Source organism: Falco naumanni, chromosome 1 (assembly GCF_017639655.2).
Source record: "Falco naumanni isolate bFalNau1 chromosome 1, bFalNau1.pat, whole genome shotgun sequence".
Taxonomy (NCBI): domain Eukaryota; kingdom Metazoa; phylum Chordata; class Aves; order Falconiformes; family Falconidae; genus Falco; species Falco naumanni.
Window position 1 is genome coordinate 24,427,985 of NC_054054.1, and position 27,427 is coordinate 24,455,411.

The window sequence follows — 27,427 nt, forward strand, 5'->3', positions numbered from 1 at the left end:
ACGTTTTCCATGGAGTCATCTTGTACGGCTTCTGTAGTTTTGCATTAGCCATTGATTGGCCACCAGAACAGAGTCACTGTGGATGCCAGCCTTGCTGCTGCTGGGGGCGATGAGCCGCTGGGGCAGCGGGTGCAGGACCACTCGGTGCTTCGGCAGAGCTTTGTCGCTTGGGGCATGCCGCTGCCGGACCCTGGCTGGCAAAGAAACATCTTGGCTAGAGAGGAGAGGAGGTCTCTGTATCCTCCTGTATCTTGTGATTCCCCTGATATGGAGAAAGAAAAAGCAGCTGTGATTATTAACAAGGTTTCAGTCAAGTCTTAAAACTTCTAGGTATGTTCAAGACACACTCACTCAGCTTTCCAAAAGGGTCTGATCTCACTGCCGAGATCGGTATGCACAGCATGTGTGTGCATAGGAGTTTCTCTTCAAAGCCTGGCCAGGCAACTAATAATGTTCAACCCAGACTTCAAAACATTTAAACTTTAAAGTCAATGTGTTTCTTTTACCACAGCACCATACTCTTGAGGGCACATATCAAAATTGCTCCAGATAATTCAAACCTTCTAGAGATTTCTGCGAGTTTATCTGTCTTGGCCAGAAGCGCGGATATACTGTAGATGGAATTGTGCTACCAGAAGCATTAAGGGAGCGGGGTGACCGTTTTTTCCAGATAACCTTCTTCTGAGCAGAATTTGAATCACAGTACCAAAGCAAAGCACAATTTTGTGACAATAATTGTCTGCACTAGAAGTAAATGCTGTAGTGATGTTCATATACACCTGACGGGCACCTGTGATGGATGCTCTTGGAGGTGTTTATGAGCTTTATGCAGAATATACAGAAGAAAATATACAGCAGGTTTTTTTAGTTACATCTACAAAACTTAGTTTTTGCAGTCATGTGTAATATTTTGTCTTACTTTTTTTTCCTGAGTCTGCATTTCTAGTAACGGTGACTGTTAGCTACATTGCAAATTGTGAAATGGATTGCAAATCACGAAACAGGTAATCTGTTCTATGTATGTGTCAAATCTATCAGCTTAAAGTAGTAGTAGTTCTGCAAAGGCAATAAAAATCACCCACTAAATTAAATCTTTCTACAGTCCAGTGCTACTATGAGAATTACATTCCTAAATGAGGACTCTGAAGTTTTCTGAATTATGAAAATAAATTCTGAATGCCTAATCTCAGCCTTTTTGTAAGATGTGAGTCAAGACAATCTGTGCTTGAAGAATGTACAGTCAGTAAAGCAAAACTCTTCAGGGAGTTTGATCATGTTGTCCCTCAGCAGTATAAGATTTGAGTGGAAGCACAGGAACAACTGGGCTTGTTTGCCACTTCTCGGAACAAGAAGGCATTGTCCGTGGCAGCAGATGTGGCTTGGAGCGCAGCTAGGCTCGTGGCTGTCAGTTGATGGCAATTCCAGCTGGCATTGCTTAGCGCTGTCCTCACATTCCCCTTCTTCATCAGACACCGTCCCTTCTTGAGCCACTTAGCGCGGTAGCTGCCAGGGTGGTTCCAGGGAAATTTGGGGAAGGTACTGTTTCATCCTGGAGAATAAAAAGGGCATAAGAGAGGCATCCTGACCTGCTTTTGGAGAGGCTAAAGAAATGCAGCCGTGGTGTTGGGTTTGAACAGTGGCAGCTGCCCTGGCCCATTGCTCTCCTTTATACTGTGGATTTTTTCACAGCTCTCAGCTTTAATGATATATACTTGAGCCTTGCTACTGCTATTGCCACATGTCTAGGTCTGAGTATTTCTTTAAGTCATCAGCAGCATCCCCGGTAAAACCAGCCTGTCCTCGGGCAGACAGGCCAACCAAAACTGAGCAGCAGTGACGAGACCTCGCCAGCCTGGCTGCCAGCAAGCCTTGGAGCTGTGGGAACCTCACCACGGCATGCTTCCAAGGCACGTCAGCAAATCCACCTTTGTTCCTATGTTTCACACATGCTCTTTTTTGATTCCCTTTCATAATTTCTCATGTTCTTCAATTGAGGATGTTATTGCAGTAGTAGTTCAGTAGCACTTCAGTAGTTGCTTTTTGTTTTCCAGCCCTGAGGTGCCTTTCAGTATCTCCTTCTGTCTGGCTTAAGGAATCTCAGTCGCATAGTAGCAGTTGCTCCTCTTCTTGCCTGTTTTGATTCAGCCATAGGTTACTGAAACAAAATATTCCTCCCGTCAGCTACAGGCCACTGGGCCTGCAGTGCTTTTCAACCTGCAGGAGGTATCAAAGATGGGAAGTGGGAACAATGTGATATTTTTTTTTTTTGTCTTTCTGTGGTTCTATAAAGTTTTGCTCCTTGCTGTCTTTTTGCCTGGTGGGTGCTGACAAGATGCCTAATTGCAGTGGCAGTACGTTTGAGATGACAAGGAGTTTGTATTGAAGCAACTGGACTTGTCACTATCAGCATCATGTTGAAGCAGGATGATGACTTGCACAGTTGGGACAAGTCCTGAAGGAGACTGCAGTAGCCTCAGAAGAATAGCCTCAGAAAAAGAAGAGGCCCTTGGACTCTTTTGGCTAAGTTGTTGCACTTTAAATTGCAAGAAATGGTTCTTCACAGTTGTATTGACAAGAGGATGAGAACTGTGAATAATCCAGACAGTTAAGTCCAGCTGCCTTGTAGAGACTTAATGCCCACTTAGTGGCAAACCAGCTGAATACAAACCCAGACTGCTGCAAGCCTTAACTTAGGGACTGGATCCACTGAGGATGAAGGTTGCATCTTCCCCTCCTTCACCATGAGAAGATGTTTTAAGGAGAGATATAGGAACTTATCTCAGCTGTCTGTATGTTGGTGAGATGGACATTCCAAACAGTCAAAAAGAGCTTGAGAACACCCCAGTGGTGGTGAGCATGGCTGTGGGAGGCTGGGTGGTGGAACACCACAGAGCCAGCAGGAACAGCCATTCTTCCACTGCTTGGACTTCTAGATGTTTTTGTGACTTCTTTCATCAAACTTAGCTATGTGCTCCCCTGCATTTTAAATAGAAATCTGTCTCCTTTTGTTCTAACTGAAGGTTTTCAGTCTCAAATGTTTATTTGCTTTACTTGTTTGCTAAATGCAAGCATGTTTTGTCAGTATAGCAGATAAAATGTGTACCCTGTGCTTAGACAGGTAATCACAGAATGGTCGGGGTTGGAAGGGACCTCTGGAGATCATCTAGCCCAACGCCCTGCTAAAGCAGGTTCTCCTCTAGAGCAGGCTGCACAGAATCCACGTCCAGGTGGGTTTTGAATGTCTCCAGAGGAGACCCCGCAGCCTCTCTGGGCAGCCTGTCCCAGTGCTCTGTCACACTCACAGTAAGGAAGTTTTTGCTCATATTCAGCTGTGCCCATTTGTGCCTGTTGCGATTCAGTTTGTGCCCGTTGCACCTTGTCCTGTCGCTGGGAACCACTGAAAAGAGCCTGCCCCATCCTCCTGACACTCACTCCTAAATGTTTTTAGATGTTGTAGATGTCCTCTGGTCATGTTTCTGCTGCTAGATGCAGTGATTTCTCTCATGAAGCTGGCAAATTTGTTCAAGGGTACATGGTTGTTTATAGCAGCCTTAGAATAAATGTGCCTTACATTTATTCTAGTAAATGGGTGTGAAACTCCTAATAAAAGGGTGAAACTGCTTGCACCAGAGAAGTTTAGCACAAAAATTTGGTGTGAGATTGTAGGTGAAACAGATAAAAACAGAAAACTTGCAACTGATGCAACACCATTTTAGTAGCCAAGATTTCTATGACTGTGTATCTCCAGGCCTAAAGCTTAAGCACACTTGATTCGTTGTGGGTATGGGACAGTTTCCCTCTAGTTATGGGACAGTACTGTTGTAAATGAGTTTGTTCCTTGAGGGGCTGGCAATGCGCTGGTGGCGGCTGGGAAGAGGGGCGCTCTGTGGAAGGATGGGTGTTGGCACGGGCACGTTACACAGGTCAGGGAGCGGGAGGCCTGCGGGCAGGCTGCGGTTCGGAAGACGCAGGTCTGTGTTTGTTTCTTGCAACAAGACGCAAGTATAAACATTGGAATATTTATAATGTGGTAGAGGAAGAATATAGTTTTGGAAGATCCCTGCGCGTTGGGACTTGGAGCAAGCTGTCAGAGGAGCCATGAAAATCAGCTCCTTACAGTCCGTGGTAAAAAACAGTAGTGTTGGCAAAACGGAGAGGGAGAGATGGGAATTGGCTCCGTGTTACATCCAGGTTTGAAAAAAAGAGAAGGAAAGATGCAAGGCTGGGTAGACACACACATCGCTGGATTAGGCGTGAGCAGATTCATGGTGATCTTTAGGTGTAAGGACAAATCACAAGTGGGGAATTCTTCCCTGTTTGTAGTAGCTGGACGTAGCTGGGGATTTGAGTTGGAACAAGTGACAGCTGTTAACATTCAATAATTCAATAAAATTCAATAATTTGGTTGTTAAGGTGCAAAGCACAATATTAACAGCTGTCTTCAAACTTCTCTTGAAAAATACAGAACTTTTGTAGTTATTTGAAGTATTGAGGTGCCCTTAATGTGATATATCGCCTGTTCCCTTGTCATTGTGGCTTCGGCCATAAAATGCTAGTTAATTTTGATTTTTCTCAACAAAAGGCCTGAAGGGAGTGCCTCACGTGAAACTGTCACTGCCCCTAAAAATGTCTTCAAAGCTGAGGAGCAAAGAGAGAGGCACGGGGTATCTTACTGTATTAAAAATAGCTTTTGTTGCTCAACAGTATGTCTTCCTTTTTTTTATAGATCCTAATTATCTCATGGCTAATGAACGCATGAACCTGATGAACATGGCAAAATTGAGCATCAAGGGGTTGATTGAATCGGCGCTTAATCTGGGCAGGACGCTGGACTCTGACTATGCACCTCTTCAGCAGTTCTTCGTTGTGATGGAACATTGCCTTAAACATGGCTTGAAAGGTAACCTGGCTTGGGAGGTGTCCCCCCGCGTTGTTTGTCCTACCGTAGGAGTAAGAAAGAGCAATCTTGTTTTAAAAATCTAGTTTTGTAATCTACATTAGACCAAAAGGAGGCTGAACAGGGTCACTGCTGTGATCACAGTTGGCTTGACAGGCCACAGGAAGGGAAAAAAAACTCTGCTGGAGGTATAACACTGCAGGTGAAAAGTTTAGTTGTTGCAGGTGCTTGCCATTTTTAAAACAACTTTTTAGATGTCTGGAGTGTAACTAAGTGACAAGTGTTAAAATTAGGTCCTCAGCAAACTCATGACTCCCTTTTTTTCTGCACTTCTTTGTGCTTCAGGGATGCAACAATCCTTTTGCTGGAAGAGGAACCGCAACACGGAGGTCCTTGCTTAATAGTTCTGTTAAAACTGAGGATTTGGGCTTTGTGCAGCTAATGTCCTATAAGCTGCTTTTGCAAATAGCAAGCAGAGCATATATTTAGCTATACAATATAGAGTCACAACTGAAACTCCAAGTACCAGACTCTTTTTCTTGATATCCTGACCTTGCATGATAGTAGCATAAGATGAAAAGCAGAGGATATTAAACACCCTCCGGCGCCCATACGTGCGTCCTGTGGTGCTGCTTTAGCAGTCGTGTTCAGTGTTACACGTGGAAGAAGCAATTCCTGTGCTGGTTTAGGGTAACATTGTGCAAGGGAGAAGCGTCCCTATTCTTCAGCTTCTTTGTTTATCCATTTGGCAGCGTCCCTACTGCTGGTCGTAAGTTTGAAGTTAACAGAGTTCTCAGTCTTCTGGCTGCTGCTGTGAAGTAGCAGTAAGAACTATGTAAGAAAATTAATTTCCAGCTTTAGTACCAAGGGATTGCTGGAAAGCTTTTCTGAAGGAGGAAAGGATGCACCGAGAAGCCCCTAGCAGCTATGGAGAAGGAGCAGGTTCAGAGTGGCGTCGTCCTTTTCCTTCTAATGTGATGGTCAGTGAGAGAAAATTACTGTGCACATATCAGATGTAACTTAGGGACAGTGACAGCATCCCAGGAGAAACTTTGTCTTCTGGCAGTAAATCTTAAGTTGCTGGTTATCACTGGATGTTGTTGTTTTGGCATACTGGGGACGTGTGGAATATTTTCTGGCATCTGTCTGGAGCTTGTGTTGCCTTATTTAAATGGCACCAGTAATTGCCACACTTGGGCATAAAAAGTCATCTTTTGTACTTCCCTACAGCAGTGGCCCCAGAAGAATCTTTCTGGCAGTTTTTGTCTGCTGTTCATTCACTTCTGACCGTGTTTGAGAATGTGTTTAGTCAGCATGGGCCTAATGGGCTCATTTTGTATCTTTCTCTTTTCTAGCCAAAAAGACTTTTCTTGGGCAAAATAAGTCATTCTGGGGACCTCTAGAACTAGTAGAGAAACTTGTTCCTGAGGCTGCAGAGATTACAGCAAGTGTTAAGGATCTCCCAGGACTGAAGTAAGTACGGTCTTCTACTGCACAAGTACATAATGTGGTTTTTATTGTAAGAAGGATCCTGATGAAAAGAACAAAGAGCAAACAGGAATGCTACCTTCTGCTGATAAAAATGAATCATTACTCTCTTAATCAAGGATCTGCAGAAGGAGAGGATAGGGTATATTCTTTCTGTGTTAAGTGCATGGGGTCTTACAGACAGCAGTGCATTTATTGCTAGCACTAAATGAGTGGTGATGTGTCTTGGGAATGGGAGCAGCCTTTACTAACTCTATTTCTGAAGTCAGACTGAAGAGGAATGGAATTAGAAGGAAGGTGATCACAGGTTACATAGTCTTGAGGCTGACAGAGATAATGTTTCTTTTAAATAAATTTGGGTAAACTTGTAAAGTTTTTGTAAAAGGGAAGCTCAGGCACCAAGTTGGAGAAGATACCAGCCTATGTTAAAGAGGGGAGGGGAAAAAAAACCAGTTTAAGCATGTATTTGTTGCTTTTAAAAATGTCACAGTCATTTGAGACATCACATTCAGGTTTGCTTATTCTGTGCTAAAAAGAAACAGGCTTTGAGCCTGGAGAATAGAAAAAAGATGTAGGGAAGCTTTTGTGTGAGCAGCAGGACTAAGGATTAAATCTTTTGCTGAAAGAAGAGATTAATAGATTCAGTAACAGTTTCTTTTGGATTAGTATTTAGTGATATACATATGGTCAAGTGCTTTTACTGGGGATCTGTGCAGCACTCCTCCTGGAACGGCTTACCGGACCAGTGTGGAGTGCCAACAGTGTTGTGCCAGAGCTCCTGCTACCTTTCCCTGTTATAAAAGAATATTGAAACGTTAAATAAATTGAAATAAAGAACAGATTTAGGAAAAGTTTCTAAACTTTGCGTCCGTACTAGCCCTTGGGAAGTGTCATGTCGTGTATTAGTGAGGTCAAGAATGGGGAGCAGCAAAGATGATTTACATGGGCAGTTGCTTGTAGCAGTTAAGGTTAGAAAGTAAAATGCCCCACGTGTCATTTGGTATAAGACAGCTTGACTGACTGCTGGAGATGGAAAGAAATTTCCTTCTAATCAGAATACTGCTTAACATGGGGGATTTACACCTTCCTTTGGGGCACATCTGAGGCTGGCTCCTGGCCAGCGTGCCAGGATATATGAGCCAGAGCTGTGATGCAGCATATCAGTATTTTTAAAGCTGCACGCTTCACATTGCCAGGAGAAACAGAGAGGGAAGGACGGTGACTATAACCCATTGCATCCTGTGAGCGTGTTAATGAGCAAAATAGCTGAAGAGAACAGTACTGAATTTGTGTTTTCCGCTGTGTTTGTGGATTCTTACCTAACTTAACACCTACCTGAATGAGCAGTGCTTGGGCGTCTGTGCTGAGCTGAAGTATACACGTTCTTCTGACTTGCCTTATGCAAAACTGATTTTGAATTAGAAGGTGATGTGTTGAAGCAGCTGATCTCTCTTTGTGTAGCAGTGTCCAGCAGGGGTAAAGTCAGGGAAATATTGTTAGTATAGCAACAAATACATAATTAGTTAGGAGAGAAGCAGTGATTGCTTAGATAAACTTGCCTGTAACTATTTGCACTTAGATACCTTGTATTTTTCCTGTTTATCCAGTGCCAGCTCTGTTTTTGAGACACAGAAACTTCAGACAGAACAGGATTATTAGAGCTGTTTGACAGTGCATTGCAGTATGTCTGTAACGGTTTTGTTTCTGGCCTTTGTAGGACACCTGTGGGTAGAGGAAGAGCTTGGCTTCGCCTGGCTCTAATGCAGAAGAAACTTTCAGAATACATGAAAGCCTTGATTAACAGAAAGGATCTTCTCAGGTGAGTGCTGAGCTCACTCTCAGATTAGGTTAGGTTCACTTCTGTCCTCTTGTAAGATCTTTACAATCTTTTACATCCAAATGGTAAAGTATGCATGTACTTTTTTTAAGAAATGGTAATATTTGTGAAATGCAGAGCTTCCTCTAAGGGTTTAAAAATGCTTAGCATTCTTTCTTAATTCAGCAGCTGTTACTCCTCACTTTGTCTCAAATATATATCAGAATAAACATACATTTTGGTTCTGAAGAGGTGATTTGGGTGAAATATTTGTACAGAGGGGATACAGCATTCTCTGTCTGCCAAATCTTGACACTGGATTTATTTCTGACCTTGTCACTTCATTACCATCTGACTTGGAACAAGTCATTTCACTTCTCTCTATCTCTGCTTCCCACTCATAAAACAGCAATAATTTTGTAGTTGAATTGAAAGTCCATGGATTTGAACTACTATGTCTGTGTAAAGGAGTAGGATTTAATAAATATGTTGGTGTTTCTTTATTCAAACAAGTAGGTTTTTGTTGGCTGTCCATGTAAATCCATAGCTCACTTGGGGTTAGAAGGGAGAACCTGGTGTTGTCCACTGGAAGATGTGGCAGTGGCTTGTGTTAACAACAGAAAGTGGTAGAGTAGTAGAAGTATACTACTTAAAAAACTCTTGATAGTAAGCCCCGGTTTTAAATCTTCAGTGTGTTGTATGGTTACTCAGGAATGGTGCTTGCTTTCCATCACCTTTCGACAGTGAGGGACCAGGTCCTCTGCTTATTGGGTCCTTGCGTCACTTGCAGACTTACTGTGCTGAGAGATTTGTTCAGTCAGAGTGGGAGTATATAGATAGTATGTAGGAGTGTGTTTCTATGTGGACTATGTGCCACTCCCTGGGTGTTTGTAAAGGCTGAGATGGCATTCTGTTGTCATATGAAGTAGCAGAGATCCCATGCTGGATCCCTCATAATAGTTGATTTTTCAAGATGCAACACCTGTCTTCTCTTGCCATGCATCCCACAGTGAATTTTATGAGCCTAATGCACTGATGATGGAGGAAGAAGGTGCCATCATTGCTGGCCTCCTAGTAGGTTTGAATGTCATCGATGCGAACTTCTGCATGAAGGGAGAAGACCTGGACTCACAGGTACTTGAGTATTCAGTTAATATTCTTTTTTCTGCTCATTTAAATTGGAAGAACTTTTCATTGGAGAAGACTTCCATCAACTGAGATAAGAGTTTGTTACTATACGTAATAGAAGACTAATACAAGCTTGTTACTGTGATTGTGGTCTTCGGTTAGCTGGCAGCGCTGACATCAGAGACTCGGGATTTTTGTTTTTTCTTTGCTCTTATACTTTGCTATGGTCTGCATGCAGGTCACTGTGGAGTGAAACACAGTAAATGAAAAAGGAGGCGAAAACAGGGAAGGACCTAGCCAAAATGAGGGGAGAAATGGGCAGAACTCTTAATTCACTCATGCTGTGCGATGAGATCATTATAGCTGTTAAAAGAAAATGAGCCTGTATGCACTTACATCCCAGCTTGTGTAAGCAGTGTATATACGGATATGGTGATGGGGATGTTGTGTCCTTACATCCCAAGCCTTGCTTGCCGGCTTGCTGCTTATCCTCATATATTTTTGCTTGAAATAGGCCATGTTTTCATTAATTTCAGATAGATTACTGGTATAGTGAATCTTTGCTGTAATACAACGCGTTCTAACTGTTCTAACTGAATGACTCTTAAAATTTCACAACTGTGGACAGTGTTTAGTCTTAGAAAAAGTGGTTAATGTAAAATGCAAATTCTTCTTCTCTAGGTTGGAGTTATTGATTTCTCAATGTATTTGAAAGATGGGAACAGCACAAAAGGCAGTGAAGGGTAGGTACATGCACAATTGCCCTGCCTCTTATCTCTTAGTAACTTGTATTCAGGTATTCCAGGTTGCCCTGCAAGCTGCTACATTTTTAATTAAAAAGCTATTTAGACTGAATTGCTCTTGTGTGATCAATCATAATATATAAATAAGATAGTGGAAATATTGGGAAGGGGGCAAGGGAAAAGGAGAGCCTCCCAGAAATTCTGTGTTCTTCCTTAATTGGCAGTTGAAGATAAAAATATTTTAAAAGTGACCCTCTTCAGAGTTAGGTCTGCCTATCTTTAGATGTGGTAAGCAGCTTGGTGGCCTTCACCAGTTGTACGGCTAGCAGGACGGTAGTGGATTTTTGGCACCGTAACATCCTTGGGGAAAAAAATAATCCAATTGGAAGAGATGATAACTGTAATAATAGACTAAACTACTTGTGCCAGCATGCACAAATGGAGATGTGCAATGTTCAGAGCAAGTGGTTGAAAAATGCAGCGTGAGCACAATGACACATGGGTCAGGTGGTGTGGTTTTCTGAGGTTCTTCCAGAGTACTTCCTCCTCCTGAGGAAATCCTGCTTGTTTGAATTCAGGTCTATATGTAATAATTATCTCTCAGGGTCAGGCGTTTTGATTGCATTTATTTTATCTATGATTTCATTTTTAAAACATTCTTTAGTTAAGATTTCTTGCTGGAAGCACATGCAAGACATGCATTTGTTGACAGTTTTCCTTGAATGGATTTTGGTGAGATGGCTGTTGTCCAATATAAATGTAGTGCAGAACCAGGGGGGTTTTATTTGAAATAACTGCTGTACTCTTTGAAATGTTGTCCCTTAATCACTCTATTTTGTGTGTCACAAAACACTTGAATGTCATCCGGGTGAGTGTCGCAGTTGCAGCCTCTGAGAAGTCAGAGGACGGTGGCTGATTCTAAAGGCAGAGGCTGTAACTCTGCTTTGCTATCTTATATATTTGACACAGGCTCATTGAGACCTAGGAACTTGTGCTCTGCTGGACATGCAGGCTACATCGCCACATTTCCTCTTAGATGTTTAGTGGTGTCTCATAGGTCTTTCAGTCCAAATGGTTGAGCTGTGTGATACTACTTTTTTCCAGAGATGGTCAGATAACTGCTATTTTGGACCAGAAGAACTATGTAGAAGAACTCAATAGACATTTAAGGTAAGACATGATTTATTTACTCTTTATTATCTACTATAACAAAATTGAAAACAGGATTTTAAAAAAGAAGGAATTACTGTAGCGTTTTTTCTTTTCAACAGTGCTACAGTAAACAACCTACAGGCCAAGGTGGATGCCTTAGAAAAATCCAACACTAAACTAACCGAGGAGGTAAGTGTCATAAACAATCCTCTGATGTTTTAGCCTTTAGGAATTGGGGATTAAAAAGGTAAGGGAGGAGTTATTTTCATATTTCTGGTGTACATAATGATGAGTGTTTAACGATGGAACTGGAATAACTGACCTGCCAAGGAATTACATTGGCTGTTGCTACTAAGCACAAGGTGGGAAGACAGCTGAGTGTTTCTGTTAAAAAAAAAAGCTGCTGAATACACTTTATCCTTCTGCAGTCTTTGGGTGCTTTCTGATTTTTAGAGAAGTCTTAGAATAAATTGTTATTGGGTGTGATTTTCAATGCCATACAGCTGATGTAGGTTATGAGATGTCCAGACATGACAAGGGAAATTTTGAGATGTCTGTTTACTTTGACAGGTGCAGAAGTTGACTACAAAGGAAAGAGAGTTAATTGAAAGGTTTCAATAACTTTTTCTCTAGCCTGTCACAATTTGCAAGAAATAAAGGAAAACTTACAGTAATAGATAAAATGTTCAGTCTAAGCATGAAAAAGGGTTGGTACACGAGTCATAGGCGTAACCTGTGTTTTAAAATGGGTCTTGCAGTTCATGAGTAATGTCACAAATGCAGTGAAATCTTTTGGGGTCAGTTCCCTGACAGATGGGTGATAGCAGGTCTCATCCTAATGGCTTTACAGTATCTCTGCCGCATGTCACTTAGCAGAATGATTTTGATTGGGCTGTCTAGGTGCTCTTGCAGGACAAATATGAAACAGACATTCTTTTTTGCTTGTTCAGCCTCATTAAAAGATGTCTGTGGGTGTCTGGTTATTGAACACTTACTGTAATGGATGTATTACAAATGATGTGAAGCTTTAGTGATGGAAATTAGCATATCCACTTTTGCAATTAAGGAGTAAGAAACATTTTTTACAACTGAAATATTTTTTTATTTTTCAAAAGGTGGTCTGCAGCAGAGGCTGCTTTTCTCAGTGCTGCTATAATAAGTGGCTTTGGATTTATTACCTGCAGAGTATGAGTGGTGTGCCTGTGAGGCGTGATACCCATGAAATTAATTGAGTGTTCACTGAAGTATTTTTTAATTTTTAATAATTTACTTGCTTGTACCTTAGTAAAGTCTGCATGCTGTTCAGAGTAAGAATTTAAGTGGTGCTGGAACACGCTGTGCCAATCAGGGTGATTTGCAGGGTGTAGTTAATGAACTGCGTCACATGTCACATCAATTTGTGTATTTGGCTTGAGCTGTACCAAAGACTCGCACTTTTGTCAGGGTAGTTTCTGGTTGGATTTGTCACTTAATAACATTGCTGATCTCTTGGAATGTCACTGAGCTTTTCTTGTGGGCAAGGCTTACGTAAGTTATGATTTGCAAAGCCAGGGGTTTTCTTAAGTTATTTTGGCCTTTGACCGCACACTCTGTTAGTGTAAAGGAATCTGTTAGTCTGCGGTGATGGCTTCGTTGGGGATCCCTCTCAGGCAGATGTCCTGTTTCGTAAGGGTGGTGTGTGCTAGTGATCCTCTGTTTCCAGCCAGATATTCCTCCTCTGATGAGGTTCTCATTGTGCTTCTCCTGCCCAAATGCTTGAGCTTCTTACATCTTGGCATACACTGCTAAGTAGAGCATCCAACTACCAAAGCTTTAGCAAACCCATGCCAGTATTTCTTCTTCGGTAATATATTTCAATTGCTGGAAGTCAACAAAACTTGGCTGTTGTGTGCTCGCATTTTTCTTTTTTGTTATCTTTGGCAAAGGAGAGGAAATGGAGTGAGGATTTCTGTTGAGCTGCACTAACTGTGTAACACTGCATCTAGCAGGTAGAAACCTGAAAAAGTCAGTAACTTTATTGGAAGACAGGAATCAGAATAGGTTGGGAAGTCTCTGTTTTAGCCGATACTGGAAATCCATCACACTTGCACTAATTGATGCTTTTTCAGGTTGTCTTTCCCCATGGTAGAGACAACTTTTTGCTACTCCAAATATTCCTCACCCCCCCGCCCCCAATTCTGAGTGTAAAAAAAAAAAAAAAAAAAAAAAAAAAAAAAATAATGTGGGGGGGGGGGGGGGCAAAATGGGTCAAGTATGTTTTTGATATGTTACTGTTGTTCTGTTTCGCTCATAGCTTGCGGTTGCAAACAACAGGATTATTACACTGCAAGAAGAGATGGAACGTGTTAAAGAAGAAAGTTCTTACATCTTGGAGTCCAGTCGTAAGGTTGGTGTATGTATGTGAATGAGTACTGATCCTTTGGGGCAGTCCCAACCCAAATTCAACTGAGAAGTCGGTGTTTGGAAGAGTCTTTATTTCCTGTATCTCACACAAAACCCACAATAGGTAAGACTCCAGGTGGGTTTTCTGCAGAAGGTAACAGATGGACCCTGGCCACAGTAAATCCTGCCTGGCTGTAGCTGATTAAACTGTGAGCATGCACAGAGCCGAGAGGTAACACAGCATGTTCGTGGCTTGCTGAGCAGAGGTGTCAGAAGGGACAGGAGGAAGGATGATTTCCTGAGGGGGTGGCAGAAAAATGTGGATATAGGAGTTCTGCTGTATTGGCCTGAAATGCTACCCTTTTCAGAAATCAAGGCACAGGATCTATAATATTTTTTGGTGGATTTGTTGGAAGTGCTAGTAACTATGGCAGAATCTGTTTTGAATTTTAAAACCTGTAAGATTTTTTTCTGAAGTTTTTGTAACCGTACTTAGTATATTGTGAAAGTTCTGTTCGTTTAATTCATATCCACTGCACTGCACTGAACACTTGGGGAGAGAGGGCGGGAGGTAGAGACATTTCCCATGGGAGCTGCACGCTGCGGTAACTGAGTGGAGCTCTGAGTTTTGATAGTTGCAGAACCTGTTTTTGAAGTGTTGGGAGAAGCAAATAATCAGCAAATGTGAGGTTTAGTATATAATGGCAAGTTAACTGGGTGTCTTCATTAACTTAGGTCACTAAAGACAGAACTGCTGATGGACATGCACTGACTGAAGCACGGAAGCAGTTAAAGGAGGAGACTCAGCTGCGGCTGGTAAGGACTGTGTGAGCTTGCAGCTCGCTGATGAAGTTAGAAAGCTTGGAGCTTCACGTAATAACTCCATGTCAGACAATCGCTTCTGAAAATGTTTGGCCAGGGTTTTTTTATCATTCTTGCCTGCCTGCTTCAGTCTGATTCGAGACAGTCTTGTCAGAAGCGATGTTAATTTTGTGGCTCTTGATCAGTGTGAGGTCTGTTTCTTGAAATGAGCCATGGAGCTGCATTTCGAGGTCTGAGATAGCCCCCTTGCCAGAGAAGGATATTGCTGCTCTCTGAACTGTTGCTGAATATAGTGCGTTCAGCTGGTGGGGAGAAAAATGCCTGTGCGGAATGTTTTTAGAAGACGAACTCTGCCAGCTTTTTGCTGGTCCTCTTCATCAGAAAGGTGGGCCTGTCTAGTACTTTCTGACTCCTTACTGGTGATGCTGTTTACATTGCTTTAATACTGGACTGAAAATGTGCGTTTGTTGTCCTTAACTGTCAGTGATGGGCCAGCTCTGCAACTGTGACGCTGTGGCAGTGCAGCAGGTGTCTAGGTAGTGACTGCATTGGTGGGAGCACCAGTTAAGGGTGGTTGTCCTGGGTGGTGAGGAAAGCTGGCTGGCAATGCTGACTGACCCGTATGTTCCAGGATGTGGAGAAAGAGCTGGAGGCACAGATCGGGATGCGACAGGAGATGGAGCTAGCCATGAAGATGCTAGAGAAAGATGTTTGCGAGAAGCAAGATGCATTGGTGGCACTCAGACAGCAACTGGATGATCTCAGGGCCCTAAAGCATGAACTCTCTTTCAAGCTGCAGGTAGGGAAGTAATTAAATCAAATATGGTAAATTCTGGATAAAAATGATAGCTCTTGATATTTTCTTCCCCTGCCTGTTTAAAAGATGCTAGGTGTGTAAGGGGTGCAGGTATACAGCGTACTTCTGTCTCGCTGCAGCAAGCTGCGGTACTTGGAAGAATTGAATGTGGTGGAGTTTTAATGGAAAATGCAGTTTCTTCTGAAGAAAGACTTGTGATGATCCAGAAATGTCTGTGTGTGACCAGGGAAAGCAGTTTCTGTGCTTTTATGGTATAAAACCCGAGCCACGGTAGCTTCTGTTCCAGTACAATCTAGTATTTGAAGGTAAATGATGCAATTATGTACATTACTGTATGATGACAAAAGCAGACTTAAGACAAAAAGTCACACAAAATGCTCAGGAGGAAATCCTAAAATAAACTTTCGGACAGGAAAGAATGCTTCTGCTTTCCTTGGGCCAACCATTCTGTCAAAACAGCTAAATAGTGTTAGCAGGTACTGCATTAATGTATTATACAGGAAGCTTCATTGATCATGGTATTGCTCTCTCACGGGGTCTAGATGTGGCCTGCACTTGGCAAGATGCTTGCCCTTGCAACATTGACCTGGCATTTGCTTTTTGAACACCTTTCCCTGCCTCTCTGGCTTCTGCCCCTTTCATTTCATGCGCCACATGATTTATCACAGCTTTTTTTGGTTTTACTGCTACTGACAAAAAACCCCACTATGCTCCTTTTCCCAGAGTTCAGACATGGGAGTGAAACAGAAGAGTGAATTAAACAGCCGTTTGGAAGAAAAAACAAATCAGATGGCTGCCACCATCAAACAGCTTGAACAAAGGTAAAAAATGGAACTTTTACGATTACAAATTTGTATGTGTATTCTAGTGGTAGTGTCCCAGTGATCCCGAATGGACCAAGTGAGAGTCTGAGTGCTGTGCTTCGCCACTGCTAAATAGAGCTACGTCAGGAGAGCTATGATTTTTGAGATGCTGTTAGGAAGAATGTTTTGCATGCTCAGGAGGGCTTCCACTAGAAAAGAATATACCGCTAAATCAGTAATTCACATAGCAGCTCTATCTAAATCAGCTGCACTTTTATATGTTATCCAGCCATTACAAGTCAATCGCTATCAGTGATAACAGTGGTAAAATTTTTAGAAATAGGAGCTGAGAACAGTGCTTGACTGTTAATAACAGTATGACTGTGGGAGCAGGAAGGACAAGCGTGCTGCAGAGGCTAGGCTCAGAGGTGCTTGGTTATTCCAGATCTTTCTGGTACTGTTTTAGAAAAAAATAAATACCCCACTGAATCTATTCTCATTATGAACTTGCACTTTCTGAGGAAGATGAGCTTGAAAAAAATCCTCATGTGAAAGTAAACAGAGGAAGATGAGAGGGCAGCCTGGCTGTCATTGGAAGTTGATAAAGGATAGCCCAGAGATGTAATATCCATTTGGACTGGGACAAGTTCCATCCTAATGACTGTGTTGCTCTCATATTGCTAACCCTTATGTAATTAGGAGAGGCCTCAGTGTCGAAGTCAGATTGATTGGAGAAGGAGCAGTGCTCCTGTTCCCCTTTTGTCTTGTTCTGGAAGCCAGGCTTTGTAGCGGTTTGGCCAGAGGTTCAGAACTTCAGTCTCTGCGAATGACCCTGACTGTCATGCTAGCCCTGAGAAAATCAGGGGAAAGCATAGCTCTCAGCAGCGTGGATTGTCTGGGACTCCTTCAATGAGTAGGGCACTGTGCTAAATTGCTGCTCTCGTTTTTAGGATTTATCTTGTGAATAGTTCATGATAAAAATAGGTAATTTTGTTTGTAGAAAACTTGTATTTTAAAATGTTCTATGATATCTACTCAGCTAATTGATTTGCTCTTTTTGTCTCGCTGTTCTTATGTTTCCATTTTCTCATCATCCTCCTTCTGACTTACTTACACAGTGAAAAGGATTTGGTGAAACAGGCAAAAACCCTAAATAGTGCAGCAAACAAACTGATCCAGAAGCATCATTAGACATTTTTATGTCTGGTCACCTCACAGCTCTGACATCAGAACTCATTTATGAGGGGAGAACTTGAGAATTGCTAAAAGCAACTGTTAAAATGTTAATTGTCACCTAAAGTTGATTTGGAATTTGCTGAATTTTTAAAATCAGTGAGTTTTTCTTCAGAGATTTAGAGTCGGGTATAAAAATCCCTAACTTTGCCATTTAAACTGTGTTAAAGTACCAATGAGTTGGCCAATAAACACACCAGAAAAGCATAAGGAGTGGGAGATATGTGGCTCTGTACATCCTGGTGATGCATACGGTATACAGCAGCACAAGTCTTCAGTGTTTGTGGATGCTAGGTGCATTGGTCAAGCCACTCTCAGATTGGCCAGCTCTGGAAAGTCAACTAGTTTTCTGTGTTACCCATTTTGTGAAGTAGATGAAAAAAAAATGCATCCCTGGAAGTTGTTGAAAGTAGTCGTGTACGTACCCCAAGCCGTTACCCATTCACTTCTGTTTTGTGGGTTCAGCCCCGCGTCCGAGACAAACGGGCGTGACTCGATAGCTCATCACCGTGAGGACCAGCCCTCTTGTAACCGAGACTGCTTGCAACGACCTTGCCTTAGTGACTTGGTGGGAGGGTGGGGACTTACCCTTATTCCTTTAAACTTCATGTGTCCAGAATTAGTAGCTAGGTGTCTTAGAGTAACATGATAGAGTGGTAAGTTCAGTGGAAACCTCCTTATCTTTGCATTGCCTTCTACCTCTGCCATGAATCCCTCTAGACATACGTTGCGGTTCTTCCTGACTGAAGGAAGCTGAGGAGAGGTGTGTTGGTAGGTGTCTCCTCTTCCTGGAAAGGGAAGTTACACGTTTTACAAGAAATGATCTGATCTTTATACACTAGGGTTTAAGAGAAACAAAACCAAACAAAAAACAGAAGAAAGGAACAAAATGTGCAGTGGTGGGGAGTGGAAACGGTAATTTGGTACTTGACCATTCCTTGTCTGAGTAGTTAGTGGTTTAAAAGGAAGAGTTGCCTTTTACTGTTACACTTTTTTCATTTGCTTCTGAGTTTCTGTTGATCGGTACGAATGGAATTTGCTAATGAAAGAACAGCTAAAGCTTGGGAACAGCTCTCAATAAGAATAATAATTGCCATTTTAACACCCCAGTGCAAAACTTCAGCTGTAGCTTGGACTATTATAAACTGATATCCCCTTCCCTGTGGCCACAGAAATTCACCGTGCTGGCCTGTCACAGGCTTTAGGTTATAAGTGCTCCTAGAGAGGTTGTTTTTTTTTTTTTTCTTTCGAGAAGATGACGTTTGGGGGTTTTCTGTGTTGAGTAAGTGTTTTTTTTTGCTCTGGTGAGATGCCTGTAAAAATTCTTTGGGGCCAGTTCTCGCTTTGTCCTGCGGGATAGTGCCCCTTGGGGCAGCAGGTGGCAAATGTGGCTGAAATGCAGCTGGGGAAAGAACACCTACTGATTCTAACCAGGCACATTTAAAGATTTGTGAGGCTCAGCCTAGTTCCCCTGTACACAGGTGCGTGTACCACCGCTTCACTTGTTTAACGGACTCCCGCACCCAAGCAGACTCAGAGAGCCATTTCAAATCTCTACGCAGCGGCCAAGTCGCATGCTTGAGAGTATAAACTTAACCTTCGGTAACCTTTTACTAGAAAGTCATTTTAACTACCTGGAGACAAATAGAATAATAATAAAAAGGTGGACGCTTTCATCAAGGTATCCAAATAGCTAGTTAGAACAGTTAACTCCCCTGCCCCTCCCCGGGTTTCTTCTGTAGAAACAGGGGGTTGGGCTGGTTTTGTTTGCTGTCACAGCAGTGCTAACATAAGACAGAATTAAGGATCTGGCCGTTTCTGATGTCAGGCCCGAAGTGGAAATGCTTTGGTGCGCTGATGCCTGGGCGCTTGAGCCAATGCGTCAATCCGTGGAAGAGACCAGGAAAATGCACTAATTCTTACTATAGTAGTTAACCTATGTTGCAAGTTCCAGTTACATGTGTAAAGCTGAAATGTAACGTACATTAAAATCAAATTTGACTTAAAATTCTGTGTACTTGAGGTTTGCTTTGAATCTGGATAAAAGTGATGTTTTATGTTTTTCATCTAATGGCTGTAAACCGTAGTAATAGAATAAAAACTATTGAAAATCAGAGCTTCTGCCTGGTTCACCTACATCTTGCTTTTCTTTAAAATATTTTCCCCCTTTCCATTGTTTTTACCATTCCTTTTGTTTTGGCTTTACCTTTTCACTGGGTTTTTTATTTGTTGGTTAAACTCGGTCTTCCTCCCCACCATGGCTTTTGTTTTTTATCACAAGTTCATGTGGCTCAAATCCAGATTGCGACAGGCAGAGAAGGACCGTCAGTTGGCTCAGCAGGACAACCGGCTCTTCAAGCAGGAGTTTGGGGACAAAATCAACAGCCTCCAGCTAGAAGTGGAAGAGCTCTCCAGGCAGCGGTGAAGAGATCCTTTTCTAATCTCATTTCTGGGCTGTTCTTACTGTTTCTAGTAGAGAAGGCAGGCCAGGGCGATGGCAAAAGGAAGGAGGGGTTGGAGTCAGAGAGGCAACTGGCATGCCGGGCGCCAGGCAGGCATAAGCTCTGGGGTGGTGAAATGCTTTGTGAGGTGGAAAATCTTTTGACATGCGTGCCTTTAAAGTTACAGCTTGAAAAACTGAATGGGGAAGAAAATGCAAAAGAACAACGGGGTCAGCAGAAACCACCAGCAAAAGTATAAATCCTAGGTGGTGGTGGAATATCAGAAGCAGGTTGCAGAATATCTCTTGGGTGGAAATGAAATGTCAGGATATTTTTCTGAACATGGGAATGTCCATGGGGGCTTTCTGTGCTGTGGTTAGATTTGTAGGGCATCTGCCAGTAGCCATCTCATTTGAAAACAGACTGGGCTAGAGATTTGGGGGGACAAGGGTCACCCCGAGCTGCAAAACCTGTTGGGGACACTGGGTAGATGCTCAGTCTGCACTGAGGTTGCGTTGCAGGTTAGCCTGCGGGGAATGGCAGCTGGATGTGTGCTTTGGTGCACAGTCAGGTCTCTGAGGACAACGTAGATCTCTCCAAAGTCTAGCGGTGCGTCAGGCTTTCCGCTGTAATACCATAATCTGGCATCTAAAGCTAACACTAACAGCGAGCGATTTACTGCTCATCGATGGGGATGCAGGAGCTCAGTCTTTGCCTAGAGCTAATGCTGAAGCATCTGGAACAAGGGCAGCAATCCTGGTTGTGGGTCTTGAGAAACAACGCTGTGATTTTTTTATTATTTTTTTTTCCCAGTTGAAACTGGTCTGTTTTGCTGGGAGGCAACCAAAGCATTGGAAACCACATGTAGGGAACCTGGCGAGAACTATCATGTTTTTCCTTGCAGTGTCATCATTTTACCAGTATCAGGAAAACAGAGAAATCCTCTTTTATCTTAAAATAGAAGAGCATCTCTCCTTCTGCAGCCATGACGCATCTTTACTTTGTTGTAAGGTCACTGGAATGAACTGTGTGGAGGCATTGCTGGATGCTTTTTTTTTTTTCTTTGGCCCCTTCGTGGCACAACTTTTTATTTCCTTTTTCAAGAAGTTATAGAGGCTACCCAGAAAACCAGCAAGTGGCTTTTATCAGAAATTCATGTGAGGTCATGGGTGTGCATGGGTGAGCTCAGCAGTGTTCTTGGGTATAAAGAGGGAACGCATCTTCTCCACACACGCACCTCGCACAGAGTCAGTTTAACTTAGTGTAGCTACCTGGAGAGGACGTTTGCAAATCGGTCTATTTTCGCATCAGTTGGACTTTTTCTGATTCCTTCCTCGCCCAAGCTAAATAAAGATGACAGCATGAAAAGGTTTGAGCCTCTTTACTGGGAGGCTGTGCTGCTTTATTTAACTGAGTTTCTAAAGCAGTAAGTTAGTGGATGGTGGCTAGTCTTGCTTGAATTGCATTCCTTTAAGAGAAAATAGGGCTTTTTGTGTCTGTGGTGGTGTTGGTTTTAAAATAAGTTATAAACAAGAATTCCCTAGGTCGGTTAGTTCTTAAATGTCAACACAGGCAAGTATTCATTCCTGGATCTGACTCTCCACCAGCTTTACTCACTTTAGTTACGCTATGTAATTAATGAGGCTGCAGTCGTAATGAGTTATTTAAAATGCTGTTGGAGCGGTAGGGAGACTAACAAGGGTAATAATGGATAATTTGGTTTTAATAGCAATAAGGATTTAGATGTTTTATAGTACAAGTCTACAGTGCAATCTTTTATAGTACAAGTATCTACTTTTACCAGTAGGTACTCAGTTTCCCAGGCTTTGATGTTGGCGCAGGGATTGTTCCCTGCAGCAGCTACCATCCTTTTCTTGTAATGATTTCAGAAAACGGCATTTCTAGCACCTAGTCCCTGATGGTCCTTGCGCTCCAAGAGCTTCACAGCTGTTGTGCAGAGGCAGGCAGCAGTCGTGGAGGCGCTGAGCTTTCTCGTGGCCCAGAGTAAAGGCTCTGCCAGTCTCAGCTAGATTTAGAGTCGTGCTTCTCGTCAGCCTGCTTCAGGCTGCATCAGGGACCTTAGATGTGCTCGTTATCTGTCCTTGACCCGCTGATTAGTTTTCCTCCCGAATACAAATGTGCTGCGCTCAGCCGTGTCTTTGTTCCCTCCGGCTGGTTGTACCGCAGCACACACTGCAGGGGACTGACACACAAGCCTGGGCTGCGGTACCGGTGCGGATCAGCAGCCCGACGGCCTAGCGGTCTTGAAAGAGCATGCGTCATCCCTTCGTGGCAGGTTAGGCTAGACCAGGGAGTTGATGGCAGGCCGTAGAACAGCGTGTGCATCCTGTGTTCAGCCCGCCGGCCTCGCCTCTCCTATTCAAGCCCGCGTGCTGACCTGCTTATACACTGTGGCTCAAGCAACATCAGTAGCAGAGCAGGCTGCAGAGTACTCCCGGTGAGGAGCCCTCAGCCTGAGCCCTCGCTTGCACCGCGAGGACCAAGCCCCACTTTCAGGTGAGGTGTCAGAAGCATTGCCACAGCTCTCGGGGAGGAACAGCCATCCACCCTGTGGGGATGGCTTTGGGAAAGGGTCTAGGCTTTGGTGTCAGAGCCTGTCCCACAGCCGATGTGTTAAAGAATGTCTTTCTGAGCAGGGTGCTGATCAACAGCTCTGTAACAGATGAATAACTGAGTATTTTTAAGGACTTTCAGACATAGCCAACAGGTTTATTTCCCACAAAATTGTGCTAGAACTAGATGAAGAACTTGTAGCTTTTCCATTCTGCCATATTACGGTTTAACACGCTGCAAGACAACTTTTTATCCCAAGAGTCAGTTTTCAGCTCTTGAGTTGGGGTTCAGTTGCTTTAGTGTAAAGAGAGGGTTAAATAGTTCATTAGCTGTCGATGCCACGTGTTACAAAACCAAAGCCTATATCCCAGTTCCATCTCGATATTCTAGGAGCCATCTTGAACTAGAACTGAAGCGGGAAAGAGACAGATGGTCACACAGTCACCAACGCAGCCAAGACAACAAAAAAGGCACAAAGAATTGGCTGAGACAGGTAATAGGACTTTTATTCTTGGCTTGTCTTTGAAGTATAGTTTCATTTTGCTTGTTTGCTTTTCCTGAGCTTTATTAGGCAATAAAATCTATATTGTTAACATGCTACAGCCAAAGGAGCTTTGAAACACTTTTTTTACACACACTAAATAGGCAGCTTATTGAGTGAGCCTCACAAAATACTGCAGGCATTACACTTCATCCCGGAACACTGGTTTCCTCTTACAGGCTGGGTACCTGACAAAATCTTGACAGTGATTGCAGTTTTCCTTCACTAGTTAAATAAAACCACGTGTAATACAGCAGAGATGCTGTACGTGTTACATCTTATGAAAAGCCAGCTTGCTTGGGTTTTTTTTCTGCATCATAATAAGGGAAATTCTGCTGAAAGAGGGTAAATAGTAAAACCTGAAGAGAAAATTCTCTCTTGAGGGCATCACAAATATCTTTTGGTGGTATTCTAGTGCTGCGTATTAGAGAATTCAATGTTTTTTAAAGCAAAGCACGGTGTTCATCTTGAGAATAAAACTCATAGCCCCCAAGTGAAACTCCCTTTTTAGCAGTACCTTTGCCTTTGAAAGTGAAAACCTGCTCTGCAGCTTTTTCTGTAAAGTGAAACAGGCTCTTTTGCTGGGAATTGGCAGTAAAACAGTTGTTTTGGAGAGCAAAACTTGCAAGTATGAGAACTGTAAAGTGGTAGAGGTTGTTTCAGGGATTCTGACATGTGCTGCTGTGCTTGAGAGTTGCCTTCACTGGGATGCCCAGGGCTGCTTGAACGATTCAGTTTTCTCTTTTTTTTTTTTTTTTTCTCTCTTTTTTTCTTAAACCAATATTACCCATGATATCCGTGAAGTCATTTACGCATCATAAGTCGTTTATCAAAAAGTCATGTTTGCTTGTGGCAGAAGAGCTATAACAGAGTAGAAGGAATTGGGGAAGTGCAATGCAGTTAGCCTTTAAAAACAAAAACAAGGAATGCCCAACCCGGCTAATCTGATCGTTAAGCTGGTTAGCCCTCTCGAAGGCAGAATAGCTGTTTTTCATCGCTGCTTAGCTTGGCTTTGAGACCAGGTTACTGCGTGGGGTTATCCTCCTTTGCTCCATAGGTGAGCGTTGTGCCACGAGTAGGGTGCTCCCACAAGGAGCACATGGGCAAAACGTGCAAAAAAAAAAAAAAAAAGCGGCTTCAGAATGGACTTCTCATCTGCCACAAAACCTGTAGGTGACGCTTGATCCAGTGGCGGTTTGGAGAAATGGAAGAGATCCACTGAGGTTGTAGTCACAAGTTAAGAGCAGTGCTTGCGTGGGTGATTCTGCCAGCACTTACCACTTGCAGGTGGGAGGCAGGGTTTTGACAGTTGTGTTACGTGCGTGGCGCAGGCTGTGATCGAGGTCTTGGCTGGGGAGGAGGGGAGGATTGATTTCCTTTCCTGCCTGAGAGGATTTATCTCGCTGATCAGTCTTTAAAAAGCCTATTCAGCCCATCTACCTTTTCAAACCCTGCTGTTAAAACAGTGGTGACTGTGAAGTTTCTTCAGCCCCTTAGTAAAAGGGGAGGTCGTTGGGCGCATTTAAGAGTCCCTCTCTAAAATGTGAAGTCAATTTTTTGTTCGCAGCAGAAGGGAAGCATGTAGAGCTGTTCCTAGGGCAGATTGGTGTGTGTATGCTGTCACATGTCCCAATACACCGCTGTGCCATGGAGGGGCAGATCAGCATGCACAAAATAGCCACATAAAGCCTCCCTTTGCAGTGTGGCAGGGGTGAAACTGGAGGTTTTATGTAGGTCAGCTGATGGATAAATGTTTCCTTTTGACAGGATGGGAAGCTCAGAATCCAGGAAGAAAATGCTAAACTGAAACAGCCACTAAGAGAGGAGAACAGTGTCCTGCCACACAAGTACGGAAGAAAAGAAATCATGGTTTTTGCCTTCTCCTTTTCTAAGTCCTGCTTCCCTTGTCTAACACCTGCTGCTGCTGGGAGGTTTCCGTAGCACAACTTCCCTTTCTAAAAAAGATTTTCAAGCTCCTGCCCTTCATTGAGGTCTCCCTGCTGCTTTTTCATGTGTCTCGAAGAAGGAGGTTCCACTGCTTGTCACCAGCATCTCTGGATCTGAAAAGCTCTGTCTCTCTCCCATTTCCCTTTGAATTTATTTCTGTATAAATCTGCTGTTCACTGATTTTTCTCACTTAATGAACCTTCGTAAACCAAATGCTGCAGAGATCTGGACCTTTGGTACTCGTGTCTGAAGAAGATACCTTTGTTGGTGAGGGAAAGGAGAAGGGTTGGTGGATCCATGGCATTTGTAGCTGATGAACAATGGCTTCTAGGCAAGAACAGAAGCTGTTGGGGAAAGAAAACTTGAAATAATATTTCAGGAAGATGGTTGTATAAAAATGTAGTTCAGGGAGCGTGTTTCTAAGCTGAATATTACAGAGGAGGATTCTTGTTGCAGGGTTGTTTAGTATTTGAAAGCTAAGTTTCAGATCTGGTTTTACATGCAAAAAGGTGCTTTAAAATGCCACGGGAAACAGCTCTGTAATGAGGACTTTGGTCAGAGACTATTTGAAGTATTCTGAATGTCAATGAAAAAACACCATGCTCTGACACGGTGCACTGAATGCCAAGTTAATCAGAAAAGTATTGCCTTAAAAATAGCATAGACTCAATTCAAATCTGTTTTATCAGATATTTAAAAACTTCCAGGCCTTTTTACCCCCTTTCACCTTGAGTGTTTAAGCAATATGAGCGTCAGGCTGCTGATTTATCTGGAAAGCCTCAAAATGTGTTACCGCGGCCTGTTTGCGGGATCAGTTGTAGGGGATCAGCTGTTTTGCAGTAATAAGTTCAAAGCCAGTTTTAAACTGCATTTGTACCATCTAAGCAGCCTTTTCAATGCTCATGCTCCCTTTCCTCTGCTCTTCTGAAGGCATCTTGCAAGTTTTGCTCCTGCTGTTCCCCTGGGCCAGGAGCGCTGTACGTCTGCAGCACCAGTCACACGGTGCCTGTTGGCTTCGCTGCTTGAGAGAGCCTCTGCACGCCTCGCCTCTTGTGCAGGCAGGCTTGGAGCGTGGTTTTGAAGAAGCAAACCCAAAAATCTGTCTGGGTAGGGTTTTAAAAACAGGATGAAGGAATTTTTTGATAGCCCAGATCTTTTTCTTAAATGACGTGGTGACTGAAGCACCAGCTCCAAGTGACGGTGTCCTTCTCTTGTAGGTTACTGAGCAGCACGCAGGAGGAGCAGGTTGGTGATTCTTTCTTTGGCGTTGAAATACTGAAGGGCAGGGGGTATGGAGGGAGCTCCTGGGTTGCTGCAGCATATTCCCTGCCCACATATCCTGATGTTTGTCCTTCGGGTTTTGTCTTGGTGAGGATTTGGCTGTAGAATCAGTAGCTGCAATCATTCCCTAATAGGGAAACCGCTGCTTATCTCATTAGAAAGGCTTTTCATTGGCAGCACTGCACCTCCATGAGTTCATTTTGCCTCTTCAGCACAACCGTGTTGGGTTTTTAAACTAATATTATCCCCTTTTACTGTTCCTTTGCCCTGTGCTTTTCCTGGGTTGGTGGTCTGGAAAGAACAATGAAAGCATGATGTAATTTGCTGTTTGTGAAAACGGCGGTGTTTAACCTCCTTGGTCTAGGCTACACTTTTGCCAGTTGCTCTGTAGGCTGGAGGGAAGGGGGTGTTTTGGTCGGTTGGTTTGGTGTTTTCATGTATCTCAAATTGACCCAAATCCGGCCTTTCTCCCTTGAGTGCCTGGCAAAGCCAGGACAGACCCCTGGCTGTGAAGGGGATGCTGCAACACTCGCTTTGTGCGCTGTCTACTGAGAATTTCTGCATCCGTCAGCTCTTCTTCACAGTGAAAAAGATGTTTAGTTCCCGCGTTGTTGCTGGGACGGCAGCCTTGATCTCAGCTTGAAAATTGAGCTGCGTGGTCCTTCGTTCAGGCAGCCGTGCTGTGCTTCCCTGTCTGCCCTGCACCGTAGCCAGTGCAACAACTGCAGATCATCCTGCAAGTGCATGGTGGTTCTGCGTGGCTGCGGGGTGTGCTGTGAATAGAGAGAGGTTTAAAAACACAAGGATGTGAAATCTTTCGCCCTTTTGTAAGAATGTCGATTAGCTGCAGAGCTCTAATGGAGGTGCTGTGTAAAGCAGAATGCCTTGGTTTTTACTTGGGGTTTAGGAGCAGCTGTCAGGACCTGAAAATGCCGAGATCTGCCAGCTCTGCCAGGAAGAAAGCAGCCGGAGCAAAAAAAAGGTAACTCTGAGGACTTGTATTGCCATCTGTCATCTGAATAATGTGCGTTTCCTCTGATTTTCATTTTCAAATAGCACAGATTTCCTATGGGTGACTTGGGACAATGACAGTGGTCACTCAAGGGTCCCCCGCTCTCCTCTGTGTTCAGCAGTTTGGTTTTCCTTCCCCTTAGTGGCTTCTTCCCTTTTTAGCTAAGTGGGTTTTTTTCTGGAGTCGATCAGAAGTGAGACTAGGAGGTGTTAGTGTTTGTTATTTCTCCACTTGAGCCACCTTACCTTTTTCTCTTTTTTTTTTTTTTTTTGTGGTTAAGCCCTTCTGGCTTTCCTCACTGCTTTACAGTCTGAATCTAGAGGGATTACAAGAGTTATCAGCAAGGGTGC

General features: G+C 43.2%; 1 protein-coding gene across 12 annotated transcripts in view; it reads left to right on the forward strand.

The window, feature by feature from the left end:
• Positions 1-27,427, forward strand: part of RUFY3 (RUN and FYVE domain containing 3) — a 57,776-nt gene that overhangs the window by 26,989 nt on the left and 3,360 nt on the right. For 8 of the 12 annotated variants that reach the window (XM_040586334.1, XM_040586342.1, XM_040586362.1 and 5 more), the window contains 16 exons: positions 4,727-4,900; positions 6,253-6,370; positions 8,103-8,204; positions 9,212-9,335; positions 10,011-10,072; positions 11,177-11,242; positions 11,344-11,413; positions 13,518-13,610; positions 14,342-14,422; positions 15,060-15,227; positions 15,969-16,066; positions 19,583-19,702; positions 22,687-22,789; positions 24,605-24,684; positions 26,002-26,029; positions 26,973-27,047. In XM_040586334.1, coding sequence (XP_040442268.1) covers positions 4,727-4,900; positions 6,253-6,370; positions 8,103-8,204; positions 9,212-9,335; positions 10,011-10,072; positions 11,177-11,242; positions 11,344-11,413; positions 13,518-13,610; positions 14,342-14,422; positions 15,060-15,227; positions 15,969-16,066; positions 19,583-19,702; positions 22,687-22,789; positions 24,605-24,684; positions 26,002-26,029; positions 26,973-27,047 — 1,562 coding nt within the window. Of the gene's footprint in view, positions 1-954; positions 1,005-4,726; positions 4,901-6,252; positions 6,371-8,102; positions 8,205-9,211; positions 9,336-10,010; positions 10,073-11,176; positions 11,243-11,343; positions 11,414-13,517; positions 13,611-14,341; positions 14,423-15,059; positions 15,228-15,968; positions 16,067-17,166; positions 19,396-19,582; positions 19,703-22,686; positions 22,790-24,604; positions 24,685-26,001; positions 26,030-26,972; positions 27,048-27,427 lie in introns of those variants that run through there. The other 4 variants (XM_040586416.1, XM_040586436.1, XM_040586426.1 and 1 more) reach the window with 2 other exon arrangements.